The sequence below is a fragment of the Pistacia vera genome, unplaced genomic scaffold, assembly GCF_008641045.1.
Source record: "Pistacia vera cultivar Batoury unplaced genomic scaffold, PisVer_v2 Contig227, whole genome shotgun sequence".
NCBI classification, from domain to species: Eukaryota; Viridiplantae; Streptophyta; class Magnoliopsida; order Sapindales; family Anacardiaceae; genus Pistacia; species Pistacia vera.
In genome coordinates this window covers 1710824-1727733 of record NW_022196032.1, presented here as the reverse complement: position 1 = coordinate 1727733, position 16910 = coordinate 1710824, and the positions used below count along the sequence as shown (strand labels likewise).

The following is a 16910-nucleotide window of genomic DNA, read 5'->3' as shown; positions in this document are numbered from 1 at the left end:
ACACCTCACTTGTCTCTCTCTAATGTTTATCATATTCCAAACTTACATTAAATCTTGCTTCTGTTGGTCAGTTATGTGATTTGTAATTTATTCACCTTCCTCTTCTTCTTGTTATGTGCAGGATCTACAGTCTCGGAAGCTGATTGGGACAGGCGTAGGAAGGGGGGACTATATATTTTGGATGAGTTAAAAGTGCCAGTTGCTGCTCTACTAATGCTGATGCTGCCGCTACTAGTGCTGATGTTGCCGCTACTAGTGTTGATTTGCCTTCTTTTCGTTTGAGTCCTTCTTCTTCTAGTTTTTATTTATGGCATTCTCGTTTGGTCATGTTTCATCTTCTCATTTGAGATTTTTGGCATCCACAGGGGCTTTAGGAAATTTACAAACTTGTGATATTTCTATGTAGTAGATGTAAACTGGCAAAATTTTTGGCTTTACCTTTAATTGAAGTATTTTTGTTTCTTCTTCTCCATTTGATTTGATTCATTTTGATGTACGGGGACCTTCTCCTGTTGCCACAAAAGAAGGATCTCGATATTATGTTTCTTTTATTGATGATCATACTCGTTATTGTTGGGTTTATTTAATGAAACATCGTTCTGAATTCTTTGCGATATAATACGTCCTTTCGAGCTCTTGTCAAAACTCAACATTCTACTGTTATCAAATGTTTTAGGTGTGATTTGGGGTGGAATCACTTCTAATAATTTGTGAGTTGCTTGCATTAGATGGAACTGTTCACCAAACCTCGTGTACAGATACTCTTGAGCAAAATGGTGTTGCTGAAAGAAAACATAGGCACATTGTTGAAACTGCTCGTTCTCTCTTATTGTCTGCCTCTGTTCCTAGTGTGTTTTGGGTGAAGTTGTTCTTACTGTGTAGGTTTGATTATACAATTCCATCTTCTCATATTTAGGTTTTTTTCCTTTCGAAAAGTTGTACGGCTATGCCCCTGATATTCTTCCTTTAAAGTTTTTGGTTGTACTTGTTTCGTTCTTTGTCCTCATGTAGAACGCAGCAAGTTATCCTCTCGATCTGCTATTTGTGTCTTTCTTGGTTATGGTGAAGGTAAAAAGGGGTATCGTTGTTTTGATCCAATAACTCGGAAACTTTATGTGTCCCGTCATGTTGTTTTTCTTAAGCATAACCTTTCTTTCTATTCCATCCACTACTCATACCTTGACTAGATCTGATCTAATTCGTATAGATCCTTTTTCTGAGGATTCTGATAGTTTGTCATCTCAGGTTCCTAGTACTGATCATCTGCAGGTACTGACATTTTACTTCCCACACCTGAAGCTCCCTCTTTTCCTATGGTCACTCAAGCTTCGTCTGGATTGTGGATCCACCTCTACGTCAATCCATACACATTCGTAAGTCCACAAAGTTACCAGATTTTGCTTATTCTGTTATTCTTTATCTTTTGCTTCTTTTTTAGCTTCTATTCATTGTCTCTTTGAGCCTCTTCCTATAAAGAGGCAATTCGTGATCCTCTTTGGCAGCAAGCTTGGATGAGGAACTTTCTGCTTTGCATAAGACAGGTACTGGATTTGGTTCCTCTACCTCTTGGTAAGACTGTTGTTGGTTGTCGTTGGTGTATAAGATCAAGACTAATTTTGATGGATATTTGAGCGATACAAAGCTAGGTTGGTTGCAAAAGGGTACTTTCAACAGTATGGTATGGTTATGAGGAGACATTTGCTCATGTTCCAAAAGACTACTATTCGTACTTTTATTGCAGTAGCTTCGGTTCGTCAGTGGCATATCCCAACTTGATGTTAAAAATGCCTTCTTGAATGGAGATCTTTAAGAAGAAGTTTATATGGCGCCCCCTCCTGGTGTTTCACATGATTCTAGGTATGTTTGCAAGCTGAAGACGTTATATGGTCTTAAACAAGCACCTCGTGCTTGGTTTGAGAAATTTTCTATTGTGATCTCTTCCCTTGGATTTGCTTCTAGTAGTCATGATCTGCTCTTTTTGTTAAGTGCACTTATGTAGGCGTATCATTCTGTCTTTATATGTTGATGACATGATTATTACTGGTGATGATATTGATGGTATTTCAGTTTTGAAAACAGAGTTAGCTCAATTGTTTGAAATGAAGGATTTGGGTTCTCTACGATATTTCTTGGGTATTGAGGTAGCCTACTCACCTAGAGGTTATCTTCTCTCTCAGTCGAAATATGTTCAGATATTCTTGAGCGGCTAGGCTTACTGATAATAAGACTGTCGATACTCCGATTGAGGTTAACGCAAAGTATTCTCTTCTAATGGTTTACCTTTGTCAGATCCTACTTTATACCGTACTGTTGTTGGGAGTTGTTATATCTCACTATTACTCGTCCAATATTGCATATGCTATTCATGTTGTTAGTCGTTTGTTGCTTCTCCTACTACAGTTCATTGGGCAGCTGTTCTTCGTATTTTGCTTATCTTCGGGGTACATCTTTAGAGTCTTTACTTCATCCACCTCTTCCTTGGAGCTACGTGCATACTCTGATGCTGATCATGGCAGTGATCCCACGGATCGCAAGTCTGTTACTGGTTTCTGTATCTTTGGGTGATTCTCTTATTTCTTGGAAGAGCAAGAAAACATCCTTGTTTCTCACTCTTCAACCAAAGCAGATATCGTGCTATGGCATCTACTACCAAAGAGATTGTTTGGTTACGTTGGTTACTTGCAGATATAGGCGTTTCTCTTTCTCATCCCACTCCTATGTATGTGACAACCAGAGTTCATTCAGATGCTCACAACTCGGTTTTTCATGAACGAACTAAGCACATTGAGATCAATTGTCACCTTACTCGTCATCACCTCAAGCATGGCACCATTACCTTGCCCTTTGTTTCTTCTTCTTTGCAGATTGCAGATTTCTTTACCAAGTCGCATTCTATTTCCCGTTTTCGTTTTCTAGTTGGCAAACTCTTGATGCTTGTAGCTGCCGCATCGTGAGTTTGAGGGGAGATGTTAAGAAATATGGGTTATTTTGTTTTATTGTTTATTAAAGGTAGATCTGTCTTTTCATTATTTCCTTTGTTTAGCCTATATATATCTTTGTATTTAGGTTAAATCATACTTTTTGTATTCATTTGCATTGTGCAGTATCAATGAAACCCTAGCCTCCTCTTTTTATTATTTCTTTAGATTATTTAACATGCACCACTTGACTCATCCAACAATTCCTCAATGACCAGAATAGGATATTTATCCAGAACTGTAACCTTATTCAAGGCTCTATAGTCCACACAAAAATGCCAACTACCATATTTTTTTCTTTACCAACAATACTGGAGTTTAAAAAGGGCTTGAACTAGACCGAATAACCCCTGCTAGTAGCATTTCTTTCACCAGCCTCTCAATCTCATTTTTTTTGAAAGTATGGATAGCGATATGGTCTCACATTGGGGGGTGCAGTCCCTAGTTGCAGCACTATCGCATGTTCCCTTGCTCTACTTGGTGGAAGACCCAATGGCATGTTAAAGATATCTTCAAACTTGACTAATAGCTGGTTCACAGGTTCAACAAGACGCAGCACCTCTACTGTATTTTGCAAGGATAATGAACAAAACTCAAGGATCACACCTCCTCCCTCAGATTGTAAGGCCTTCAACATAGCTTTTAATGACACCAGAATCTTGTTCAAGGTCGGATCACCGTGGAGGGTACGCCTTTGGCCTCCCCATTCAAAAGATAAAAGAGGCTCTGTTTGTTACGCTATTGGAATTATGTTATATTCCCTATAAAGTTAAACCGTAAAATATCATTATTCTCAAAATATTATTTTATATTTTTTAATTTCTTTTAAACCCTCTAAAATTTGTTAATTTAACTAAGCACCTCTAAATATTTTTTTTGAAATTGCCAAAACACTCCGACGGTGGTGATCGGTTGTCCGTATTTAATGGGTAGGTTAGGGGTGTTTTTGTTAACGTTTAATATTTTATTATAGGAATGTTTAGTAAATAAACAAACATAGGAGATATTTTTGTTAATTTTCAAATCCAACATTGTAATACCTACCAAATTTAACTTTTTTCAAACTACATAATAATTACCCAAACCAAACTGAGCCAAAAGTTCTCCGTTTTGCCTGAATCTCTCCTTACTTCCAGCCAGCATACTCCCAAACCAAATCTGCACTACCCAAGTCAAAAGGTAAACAGTCAATAACAAATGTCATGCCTTGCATCTCCACATGAACTCCTTTACAAATACCTTGCCCCTTTACCGTAACCACTTTTCCCACTTGAACTCCAAATCCCTTACTTCCTAGCACCAGAATCTTTTCCTGTTGTATCAAGGAATTCGCGATGAAATTATGAGTAGCACCACTGTCTACCAGCACCACCACTTCACGATCCCCAATCGTTCCCTTGATTTTATTAGTGTTGTGCTTGACAGAAAATCCCACAATTGATTTCATCGACAATTATATGGTACTGTCATCCACACTGTCTACTGCTCCCCATTACTGTCCACTATGTCTGCCATTTTTTCCTCTTCTACTTCTTCTGGAACTAGTAATATGTACAACTGTTTTTGTTTGCAAATATGGGAAGGTGTGTAGTTCTCAAAACATTTAAAACAAAGCCCTTGTTGCTAGCATCTCTATTGCTCTTCCTCAGATAATTTTCGTATCTGACCCCCTTTGCTATTAAACATTGTGGAATTAAACCTTTGTATATTTTGCCCACCCGATTTCACCATTTCTGAAGCATGAGAACTAGCCTGGGTATTGTTCTGACTGACGCCAGTGGATGTGAAATTGATGCCTACCCTTGCAGAATTTGTTATGGGCCTTGAAGGAGCCAAACGCAACCCACTTACTTCCCAACATACAGACTCGGCCACTCTAGGCTCAGGCCCAACTCGCATGAGAGCTGCATACCTTCTTTCAACAGCTTGGGCTAGAGACATGATTTTTGCCAAGCCCACTGGTCTCAGAAGCCTTATCTCTACAGCAATATCCTCTTTTAGCCCATTCATAAAGGCCCCCAATTAGAACTTCCTCACTAATTCCTCTGTATATTCCAGCCAAGGCGTCAAACCGATCACGATAATTAGCTACTAAAGAGTTGCTCGCACCCCGTCTCGTCTTGGTTCTCCTGGAATTGATCTGTAATCTCAACCTTCAACGCCTCCCACGAACGAAATGGCCTCCGAGACTCCACCCAATTGAGCCACGATAAGGCTCTCCCTTCCAACGCAACTATGGCTACTGATAACCTGTCTTCAGGCTGATATCCGTTCACCACGAAGTATCTCTCCATTCGAACTATCTAACCCACCGACTCTTCTCCCTCAAAAATTGGTAGATCCAATCTCCGCACTCTGTTATCAGCCCGATACTCACTTCTTTCTTCTACGAACTCCCTATGAACCCCTTCTCGCTCCGCAGCAGACTCTCCTTCGTACCCATCGATTGACTATCCTTTACTTGTGCTGCCCAAAATTTCTTTCTGCCGTTCATCCTTCTTCTGCCCAATTGCTTGGGCTGTCAGCATCTCCATGATTGACTTCAAGTCCTCCTGGACCACATTCAGGTTTGATTGCAACGGTTCCACTGATCCCTTCAATGAAGCAACTTCCCGCTCTAGATTTTCAAACTTCAAATACATTCTAGTATTGACCATTCCCTAGGAATCGTGCGGCTCTGATACCAATCGATAGATAACAAAGAATAATAGGAAAAAACTGTAGCAAATTCTTGTGAATACTTGAAATAACTATTATTAAAAGAAAATCCTACAAAGAGGTAGCCTCTCCACAAGCCAATTCTGATGAATAAGTCACCAGACCTTACACACAACTTCTCACCTAAAAATTGCCTTTTCCCTTCCTTCATCCCTCATTTATAATAGTAACTAATTAAAGCCAAATAACAAACTCCCCTGATTATGATTATATTATGAGGATATTTACAATATAATACTACTAACTTATCAATAATAGGATAATTCTGAGATTATCATTAATAGGATAATTCTAAGGATAATCCCATATGATCAACTCCTAACAGCCCCGTGCACTACCAAACTTTCCCTTATCTCTTTTTGAATAAACCTTTAATACAGGATGCTTATCACTAACAGATGTAAAGAGCCCAACATAGTTTAGGCTTACAGTATATGCAGGTTGCTCATTACCAAATTTCTGAAGACATTTGATATTATGGCTCTAATTGCACATGCTTTTGTACAAAGAGTAAAAATATCAATAAATCTGGGAACATATGGCTAATTAGAAACAGTAAGCATACACGTATTTAATGTTCGTGTTGCTCAAATTTGGAAATTTGAACTTTGGCCCGTTCATATCACTGATTATCCTGTTTATAGAGAAGATAACATTCAACTACTAACAACAAAATAGATGAAGACAAATCGCAGAGTTGAAGAAGATCCTTCAACTCATAGGTCACTCAAATTTCCTAAACCAAAAATGGAGTCCGGGATAGGTCCTCTCAGTCCGCTTGAATGCATTTCTCTTCATTATTTCAACAAAACAAGAGGGAGGGCAATCAAGCTGTAAATCAGGATCCGCCATACAGATAAATTCTATAACAGATATAATCCTTACAGCCTTTGGAGACTAGTCCATCCCCCAATAAATTTTGATATGGTGCCAGTAAAGTTATTATCACTTATTCTACTGCAGACAACAAAGTGAAAATTCGGATACGGGAAAAATACGGTACGAGTATATACGGGTTTAATACGGTGCATTGTCAATAATACGTTTTAAAAAATATGGCAATATCAATCTTAGTTTTAACACTTTTATGGATTATCTAGTTAAAATCAATATAAAATTTCAAATGCAAAGTATTCAATTAACCAATAACACAAATATACAATATATAACTGATATTCAAATTATAGTCTCCAAACTCAAACACAATATTTAGCCATGATTCTTTATTAATTTAAAACTTGATAAGTTTGATATTAAATGTAACCAATTTTAACTTCCCATTAATCCATTAAATTATATTAAATCAAGAACTAAAATTTTGCCTCACAAATCTATATAAAAGATTAGTGTTACAATGCAACCTGAAATATAAGATTAATCAATAAATAAAATAATTCAATAAAAGGATTTATTAATCTTTTTCTACATAAAACGCCACCGCTTAATGCTTATTCTTCACCAGCACCCATGACCCACCAACTCACTCTCACTGTCTCACAAGTCACACCACAAAGCTGCCGAAGAGCAGCAAACCGTCATCAACCCTTCCCAGTTCCGCAAAGCCCAACCACCTCATGGACCCTCACCCCTTCCTTTCCAGCGCCTCCAACTTCCAGCGAATCCCCAGTGGCCACCCAACGTACCCTCCTTTCCAAAATAACACTTTAAACTAAAATCATGAATCATTAGCCACCGAAATCAGAACCAACAAATGAAAAAAGTATGAAAGAAATCCTGAAATTCAATAGCGGGGATGTAAATCATTGGGGCTGTACTCGGTGAGGGGCTACGCTGGAAGTGGGGAGGCCGGAGGTGTGAGATGGTGGTTAATTTGTGAATAATCTCTTCCCTTACCCACTGATTTCTTCTTCCCCCACCAAAACTACGTCGTTTCAATCAGGTTTTTTTTTTTCTTTTGCAATAATTCGCGAATTATTTGCGAATTATACGGATGTTCCAATAATTCGCGAATAATTCGGCAGTCATTTAAAAGTGCGTAAATCCGCGTATTTACTAACTAGGGTTCTAATGCAATGGGCTTCCATGCAGCATTTGAATAAAATGTAAGTACACTTATCTCTGTTGGTCTTCTTTGAAACTTATAATCAAGGATCACTGTCTTATATCATCAACAAACATTCTTATGCAGTGGGCTTACTTCCAACAGCTTAACAGGGAAAATTCCCACTGTGTGGGGATCATTTAACGATCTTTGTGGCTTGTACGCTTCAATCTTTAAAATCTCGATGCTTCTGCTTTTCTAGTCAATGCTTTTCTTGTTTATTTCTCATCATTTTTTCTTTCATAAAAACAAAATTAGGTGCCTTGATGATAACCAGTTGTATGGGACCATCCCGAGGAGCTTGGCTATTTGGTCTGATTTATAATTTCAGGATACTTTCTGCCAATCGGTTTTCTGATAACTTTCCAAGGTCACTAGGAAACCTGAAGAACTTGACAGATTTGTAAGTACTCTCGTATGGTTTCTCCTCTCATCTAGATGGTTTAATATTAACATAAACGTATTTTTCACCATTTGTCGTATTATATCCGTACCCTTTTTTTGCCGTACCCGTATTTACTAACTAGGTTTAGAACTGTGCCATTAAGGTAATTGCAGGAAAGATCACTGTTAAGAAGAAGGAGATGAATAATTAAAATACCAATAAGACAAATATTCACAAAAACCGCATGCCATGTGCTTTCCCTTAGTCCAAATTCCAGTAAATATACTCCAGTCTCCAGTAAACGCATTACCTCAATCCAATGGTATATACTATTGAGGGTGATTTGGGGTATGGTTGGCTCTTCTATTTACAGTACTACTCTTGTAAATATATTTCAAGGAAAAAGGACACAAATCAGTGTTTTGTTATTTTCAACAAATATCCAGTTTCATATTTAAAATTGTGTAACCATCTTTTGAGTATAAAAAATCAATTTTAGAATAAAAATAATACTGAAATCAAATCAGAAAACAAAACAAATCCTTAATAATATGGTCTAGACCTTCAAATTGCGAGATGATATTGGTGTCCAAGTAAACTAAACATGAAAATTGTTCTTACATTTCTTCGAGAAATGGAAGATGGATCAATTCTGTTGGAATCATGCTTGGAAGACTCAAATATTTGAATCGTATGCAATTAAAAGAAATAAATTAGAATACAATTTCATTACAATTACAAAGCTTGAAAGCAGTAGAAGTTATTTCCTTTCAACAAAAATAGTCGTTTTGAAAGTAAGTTCTCTTAAAATAAGTGAATATAAATAAACTGAATTGAATCATTTAAAATTTATCTAACAGGAAACCAATTAATTGAGAAAGCGATTAAAGCTGCCATTAGTGCGATTACAAGCTATTAAGTTGACCTGCAGATTAGTTGACAGGGCAGTAGCTAAAGGGCGCTTCTGTGATGGGCAAGGATCCTCACTGGTATTCATAAGCCTGGCGCCATTTCTCAGCTATTTGTTGAAGCACAACTGCACAACTGCTGCATATCAGTCAGTCGTTCCCGCTAATAGTTATTTGAATACAAGATATCTTGGTACGTCTTTTTCCATGAATTTGTACTTTCTTTTTCTCTTTAAATATCAAAAATATTATATAAGGGAAAAAAAAAAAAGCCATATTTGGCATAACATCTTTATGTAAAACCACAAAGATATAAATGAAAAACTTTTAAAGATATAAGTTAAAAGTTTTTTAAAACATATTATTTATCAAATTTCACCAAGACATTAAGTCTTCACGAAGTCATGAGTGTGTTGATGGCACTTTAAGCTGGCCTCAAAGGACTTTGCAACGATGCGTTTGTAGCGTCGAGATATATTGTCCCCAACGATGATACACCGACGAGTAGTCGGCACAACTTTTTGGTTTTGGGGAAAGGCGGCCCCGGTATAAATTTTCTTTCCTGGTGCAAGTCTACGTTGGGGTTGGGTGTATTTCTGGTAGTGCTACTGCATCACATAATAAACCATTAATTTGTCTGGTCATATCTCACACTTGTTTAAATATATAACTTTTTTTTTTTGCAAATTTTAATGACTTTATTTTATTTTTTTGAAAATTATCTTTTATCCTCAGACGGAGCTCAGTTTAACTATTTAAAAATGTTAAATAACTTTTTTCTAATAAATTTGTAACTAGTGTTTTTTTAGTAAGCTTTTGGAAAAAAATTGACCAATTATTTTTTAAATCACAATGCATATACATCTAGGAAAAATGTATGAATTTCAGGGGTAAAGGTATGAAATGGAGGTTATCTTTTCATGATGACAACTTACAGTAAAAAAATTCCTATAAAATTTTAAAAATTTAGTTTTAATTTATTCTCCATGTCTGAAATGATAATATAAATTTAACCCTATATATTTATTATTATTGCAATCAGAAAAATGGTGTCGTCGTTTGTAGAAATCAAATTATTATACCAGTTGCAATTTATAATTCATGAAATACATTTAAATGTAATCTTACTTACCATGATTTAAATTTAGAAAAATAAAAACACGGTAAACGATGTCATTTTCTGTTTTTGATAGGCAGATTTTTCACTGCTTATATTCAAATATTACATCATTGGTTAGCTAACAGATTAAGGTACGTATTTGAACCCAGAAAACTAAAAAGAAATTGGTTTTGGTTTAATCCTATATCTCAAGTTATACCGTATCATAAAATTAGATCAAACCCACAGAATTTTCAGAAATGATATGAATATATAAATCGTACATATTCTAAAAACTAATTTGGGATATTAATTTTTTCCCCCCCTTTTTTCTCACTAAATTATGTAGACAAAACATGATATATGAAATAAGGTGTGAATGAAGTACTAAATGAGAAAATTATACCATGATTCATGAATTTCACAACAAAAATGCAAACAAGTATGAATATATGATACATATTCACTAGAATTATGTGAATTATGTCCTTGCGTAAATTTTGTGATCCAATGGTATTTAAATATGATCATTACAAAATTTAAATAAGGACTTTCTTACTAGAAAATTGTTCCCTATATATAGAATATAAAGAGTCTAGTAAAACTCTTAAATATCATCAAATATATAATCAAACAAAAAATTCTCATTCATAATATACGATGTTTATTAACCACTAAATTCTCTTTAATTTTAACTTTCCACCAAGGAAATAAAACAAATCCTTAAATTAAAATCATATAATTTATCATTGTATGGGCCAAAAATCGTATTGGGCCTAACGAGATCCAATAACGAAATAAACACATTACGGCAGTGTTTTAGCCTAATTCTGGTTAGACCTATGTTTAAACACACCTTGTGAATTAATCACTTTATGAGTTGGGTTATTCTACAAGTTAAGCTAAATCGGGTTCTAGCCCATTAGCCCACAACGGTCCATAAATAGGAATCCAATCCTATTCGTTTTCCAATTTAGTTAAGATCCTAAATCTTACTAGAATTGGAAGATCCTAATCCGATAAAGGCAAACAATAAGACTTCTTTCGTAATTTGGACTCCTATACAAAGTAGGACACAAAGTTCTATTAAGACTTAAGCTCCTTTGAGCTCGTACATAAATAGAGGTCAAGTCTCTTATTAGGCATTCTGAGAAAACTCATAGCTCTTAGCTCATAAATTCTTGCTCTCAAGAATCATCACCTTACTTCACCATGAAGCTTAGTTCTGACTAACTTCACCACCCTTAGCCATCACAAAGCAGTGCTCCAGCCACTTTGTGTTAGTCTAGCCATGGCCATATTATTACGGTAAACCTTTCCCGCTCTCAGCATCTCATTGACTTGAGCGTCGAAATACTTATGGTAGACACTACATCGGTGTCACCCAAGTCTTCACCTTCTCTTTCCCTCATTATGCAGGTTCATCAAATTGTTAGTGGCTCGCTTCTCACAAGATTCATCCATTCCGAATCAATCGTAGATTTTACCATTTACAATCATCACAACAATAAATTAAATCATATAATTTATATCAAACTATGTTTCTTGATTATGTGAAGAAATAAAACCTAATCATAATTAAATTAAAATTTTTTTAAAACTAATTATAATAGGAAAATGTTTTATAATACACATACTTTCCTTTGACATAAGAAAACCCATAAAAATATATCCTAAATTGAACTAAATTGAAGAGACAAGTAAAATATGATTCTTAAGAAGGTATAACATGAGACTTGTAGATATAACGCATGTTGTATGTATATAGCTTTCAATTGAGCATACTTTATAATAAAAATTTATAAAAATTTTAGTTCTTAATGGGTTATATAATTTATGAAGAAAGTCAGTAATCACTTGTGCAGGAATTAATTTTTTTTTTTTTTTTTTAAAGGATAAGCTGATAGTAAATAATTGAAAATTTATAGATTAATGTGCATAATTATTAATTAGATATAATATCTTAATGTGTTTTATTTAAAAATTGGGCTCTTGTGAGTTTAATTAAACCTATCAAACCTAAGATTGCAAGGTATTGTGGTTTATGGGTTGTTAAATTATAAATAGAATTAATTATTCTAATTAAAATTTTGAAGTAATATTTTTCAAGATGATAAATAGTATGTTTAATAATAAAATTAATATTGACATTTCGTTATAAAAAAAACATGTCAAATCAATAAATCCATTTAATAAAGGATCGATAAACAATATTATGTGTATAAAGTCTTTGGTAAAATAGACACAAGATGTATATATAATATGTTTGTTGATAAATAAAAATTGTATATGCAATATGTTGTCTAATGAATAGAAGTTATATTAACACTTTGGACCGACGCTTACATAATTTGATGGATACTTCATTCATTTTAATTAAAAAAATTTCTCATATAATTAGATAGAGATTAAGGCTTATCATGATCTAAGACAAAGATTTGTAAGGATCTTTCTATCATTTTTAAAAAAAAATATGGATTTTATATGAATAGAAAATATTAAAAATGGAATAATAGCATATAAAATAGTCAAGATTTTTTAAGGTTGGTGACCTTAGTGACCTTATTTTAATTTATAGTTAATGATTGATCCCCATAAATGGAAGGACATAAACTCAATTATAGTTGTTTTGCAATTCTCTTTGTAAGAAGACGACGACTGTTTGTTTATTCTAATTCATTTCTAGTAAGGATTTATATTTAAATTCCAAAAATACTGTAAGCCATGGAATATCAATATATGTAAACATGATACTCCAAATAATACTTATTAATATCACAAGCATATAAAAATTTGATGCATAAATAAGTAAATTCAATGTCATTTGCACAAGTATAGAGATGATAGCTATTTGCACAAGTACTTCAATACTAAAAGAATGTTAATTTTTATATGAAACCCAAAATATCATGACTTAATTTGAAGTGACATACAGTGGCAGACCGCGGCCACCCCAGGCCTTAGAAATTTTCTTTAAATTTCATACATAAAATATTAATTTTATTCTTAAATAGTTAGTTTTTTTATGCATTATCTGTTGAGTTATACAATTTATCCTCCTTAAATACAATTTTTTTATTAAAAAAAATTATATTTTGATCTCCCTCATTTATTAAACCGTATACTTTGTCTAAAGATAATTTCGATTTTCCTGGTTCCGACTGACATATTGATACTAAGATTTATGAGAACAAATGAGCTGAGTTAAAATTAAGAAAAGATACTAAAAATTGACATAAACATGAAATAGCACGAAGCCTTGTTCCTCAACTGCTCGCAAGTTCAAGTTTCAAAATTGTAATAAACACAAGGAAGACTTTGAATTCTAAAAAAGGTTTTAAAACCTGGCCCGGTCTGGCCAGTTGAATCGATTTAACCGAGACCCAGGGCCTTCACCAGGCCAGGTTATCAATTTTACTATTCATCTCAAACCCTAGAAATTAGGACGAAGATCAGCAAACAATTGGTGACTGGAATGTTGGGGCTTCTGAAGAGGAAGGGTCGGTGAGTCAAAAGGTGGCGACAGAGCTGATTTCCGATGAGTAAAATGACCTCAAATTGCAAAAATAAATCAGCGGCAGCAACCCGCTGTTGTCACCGATTTGCTAGGCGAACGGGGGTGGGGGGAGATAGGTTTTGGTCAGGAGGCTAAGGGAAGAGTTTTCATGGTGATGGGGTATGTTTTTTATGCTGGAAACATGCCCTATTTGGCTTGGGTTGTCGACATCGGTGGTGTAATTTAGGGTGTTTTTGTAAGATTTCAAACTTATAAGAACTTATGTGTAATTTATACAGGTGTTTTCTGGATTTTAAACCCTTTTACATGCGGTCAACCTGGGACCTGGCCACTTTGTCAGGTTTTACCTCGGGCCGGGTTTTAAAACCTTGATTCTTAGATCATTTGAGCTAATAAAATTGATAGCATACGATCAATTGGATATACTTTTTCATCTGAAAATGACAATTTTGGATGAAACTTTTGATCTTTGCGCACTCCATAGTCCATATTATAGTTTTCAGCCTGCACAACTAATTCAAAGCTCCCTAGTCAACACGTCAACACTGCCTATTATATTTCAAATTAATAAGCCAAGATAAGTCCAAATTCTTTTGCCTATATGTACCACGCAACATATATTACATTTATATGAAAACACATATCTACAGAAGGATCAAAAACTCCTACACAAGCTCAATTTCCAGCAATTTAGTGCTTAATGAATTCCAGAAAATTAAGCACCCTTTTGATTGAAATACTAAATTTTGCATCCCCATTTTGTAATTACTGAGCATTACATTGGGAATAAAACAACATATTTTAAGCTTTTTCTTTTCCTAAATTTAATTAAGATATTATCCTAATCAAACGTCCAGCTAACATATTTTGCAACAGAAATAAATTTCAAAGCTAATGGCATTGATAGAAATGGAGTCCACATGAAAATTATCTGACTTGGATCGATTACAACTCCAGATTGTGCTGTATATACACAATATCAGATGGAGCGAAAAATGAAAATATATATTCAAATAGAGTGGTCACCTTCAAATCAGTATCTATTTCTATCAGAAATAATTCAAGTGTGGGTACCACGAAGAAGAAGATAAGAGATTCCTCGACCAACATGAAGTAGTCGTTGAGGTAATTAATTACAATCCCAAAGTTGGTTGTGGAAAACTATTTGTGCAATTAATTTTTGCAAACTAGAGCTGCTATCACAATAAAATGTTGGAAGTAGTCCATGCAAACATATAGTTTTCATAAATGAATGCAAGACATATGCTTTTAAGTCAAGTCTATGCAATAGAATTTCTCAACGAACAAATTCACTCAGCTTATAGTATGAGTTGTCTATATTTATCAGAGTTCATAATTATGGTATGCATTACATAACAAAAAAAAAAAAAAAAACAATGGAGTGTTCAATCCTGAAGAGAGTATTTTCACTTGTTTCCCTAGTCTTATTGTATGTTTTGCAAAATCCATCACTTGATGTTGCTTCTGATTCTACTGAAGAAGCACTTGCTCTTCTCAAATGGAAAGTCAGCCTTCAAAACCATAACCATTCTCTTTTGACATCATGGATTCTTTCTTCAGTGAATTCCACTAAAATAAGTCCATGTACTTGGTTAGGAGTCTCCTGCAACCATGCTGGAAGTATCAGGAGTATTAATTTGACTAGTGCACGTTGACAAGCTCTTCGCAAGTGTACGAAATCGTACAAGTAATAAAGCTCGAGAACTACCTATCAAGTACCAAACTAATCTATTTTATTGCTATTTGATTAAACTGAATTTTAAGAATGAATTTCATTAAAAAGTAAACAAACTAAAAACCAAATAAATGCAGAATTTTATAAACACTTTGATATAAAGATCAATATGACTAAACCTAGGGCATAGATTTCACACCAATTTAATCCTATGCATTGACAATTATTGCTAACCTAATTAAGCTTATTCTAAAGGCCAAATTCCCTGATATTCCAATAACTTTCTCTTGAACAATTAGCGAATTAACCCTTAAGCAACAACCCAAAATATCTCTAAGTTGGATTTAGGAGTTAAAAGATCATTAAGTTCTATAAAATTTACCAGAGCCTCACAGATTGCGGTAACCTATCTCTAGCATTCGCTCAATCTATGGTTTTATTACCTTAGATAAATCAGGTTTCATCTCTCGATCTCAACCTAACCCATGATATCATTCAACTCTCAGATCCTTAAGAATTGAAAGCATTATGCACAATAATAAAACTTAGAATTAAATGCTTAATAAGAATTAACAACAAATTAAATCAACACATATTCATAAATTGGGCTACATCTTTAGCCCTAGAAAAGAGATTTAGTTCATAATTACAGTAATGAAAACAACCATTGTATTGAATATCATTAGTTCAAGAAAGAAAAATAGAAAAACTTCTCTAATTTGTGAACGAGAATCGCAAGAATTCCGATCTCCAAAGTAGTAGCCGTCTTTTCTCCTCCTTCCAATCCCCTTGAACTTCTTAAAGACTCTCTTTTATATCTCTAGGGTTCTGGTCGTGCTTAGGAAAAAGATTAGAAAACTTAGCCCATTCAGATTCGGATTAGGGTAATAAATTAACACAAACCCGTGACCCATCGCCGCAGTGGTAAGAATGATCACCGCGGCGATCGTTTCTTCTGTCCAAAGCATCCATAAACTTCAGAATTAGATGAAGTCATCAACATAAACATTGTAGCTCTTTGAATAAGCTTTCCAACGCCACCAGAATCGTCAAATTCTGACTTTTACAGCTCAAGTTATGACAGAAACATTGAGGCATATTCATGATGAAGAATTTCCAGATTTTCCGTAACATCTTCGACGTACCACAACTCCCTCATTTCGACCCTGATTCTTGTACCGTTTGTTCCTACACATCGTGAATCCTATCGACATCATTCTTTTCCCTTCAACAACCTGTTTGAGCCTAAAAACACTCAACATGCACCCGTGATCCCATAAATGGTATTTATGAAAGAAATAATCCAAATTTCACACTTTAAACACATTTTTCCATAAATAAACCAATTAAATCACTAACAAAATATCAACATTCAAGCTCTTATCACACGTTTAACAGGTACACTTCATGAACTGTCGTTCTCATTCTTTCCCAATCTTGCATACCTTGATCTAAGCGTGAATGAATTCGTTGGTACTATCCCTACTCAAATTGGCCACCAAACACATCTAGAAATCCTTAATCTTTTTTCAAATCAATTCTCTGGC

The 16910-nt window shown here is 34.6% G+C and overlaps 1 protein-coding gene across 1 annotated transcript; it reads left to right on the top strand.

Moving 5' to 3' along the window:
- Positions 1 to 1822: 1822 nt before the first annotated feature.
- LOC116130972 lies at positions 1823 to 2565 on the top strand. The gene is made up of 3 exons (XM_031416641.1): positions 1823 to 1857; positions 2000 to 2141; positions 2290 to 2565. Exons 1-3 carry the CDS (start codon positions 1823 to 1825, stop codon positions 2563 to 2565), a joined length of 453 nt encoding a protein of 150 aa, XP_031272501.1.
- The last annotated feature ends 14345 nt before the right edge of the window (positions 2566 to 16910 follow it).

What these genes read in the sequence shown, in the direction of transcription:
- LOC116130972 (XM_031416641.1), top strand. Translation starts at nt 1,823, where the DNA reads ATGGCGCCCCCTCCTGGTGTTTCACATGATTCTAG. An exon ending in GGTGTTTCACATGATTCTAG is followed by an intron (nt 1,858 to 1,999) that starts GTATGTTTGCAA and finishes GCACTTATGTAG; the next exon opens with GCGTATCATTCTGTCTTTAT. An exon ending in GATATTTCTTGGGTATTGAG is followed by an intron (nt 2,142 to 2,289) that starts GTAGCCTACTCA and finishes TACCTTTGTCAG; the next exon opens with ATCCTACTTTATACCGTACT.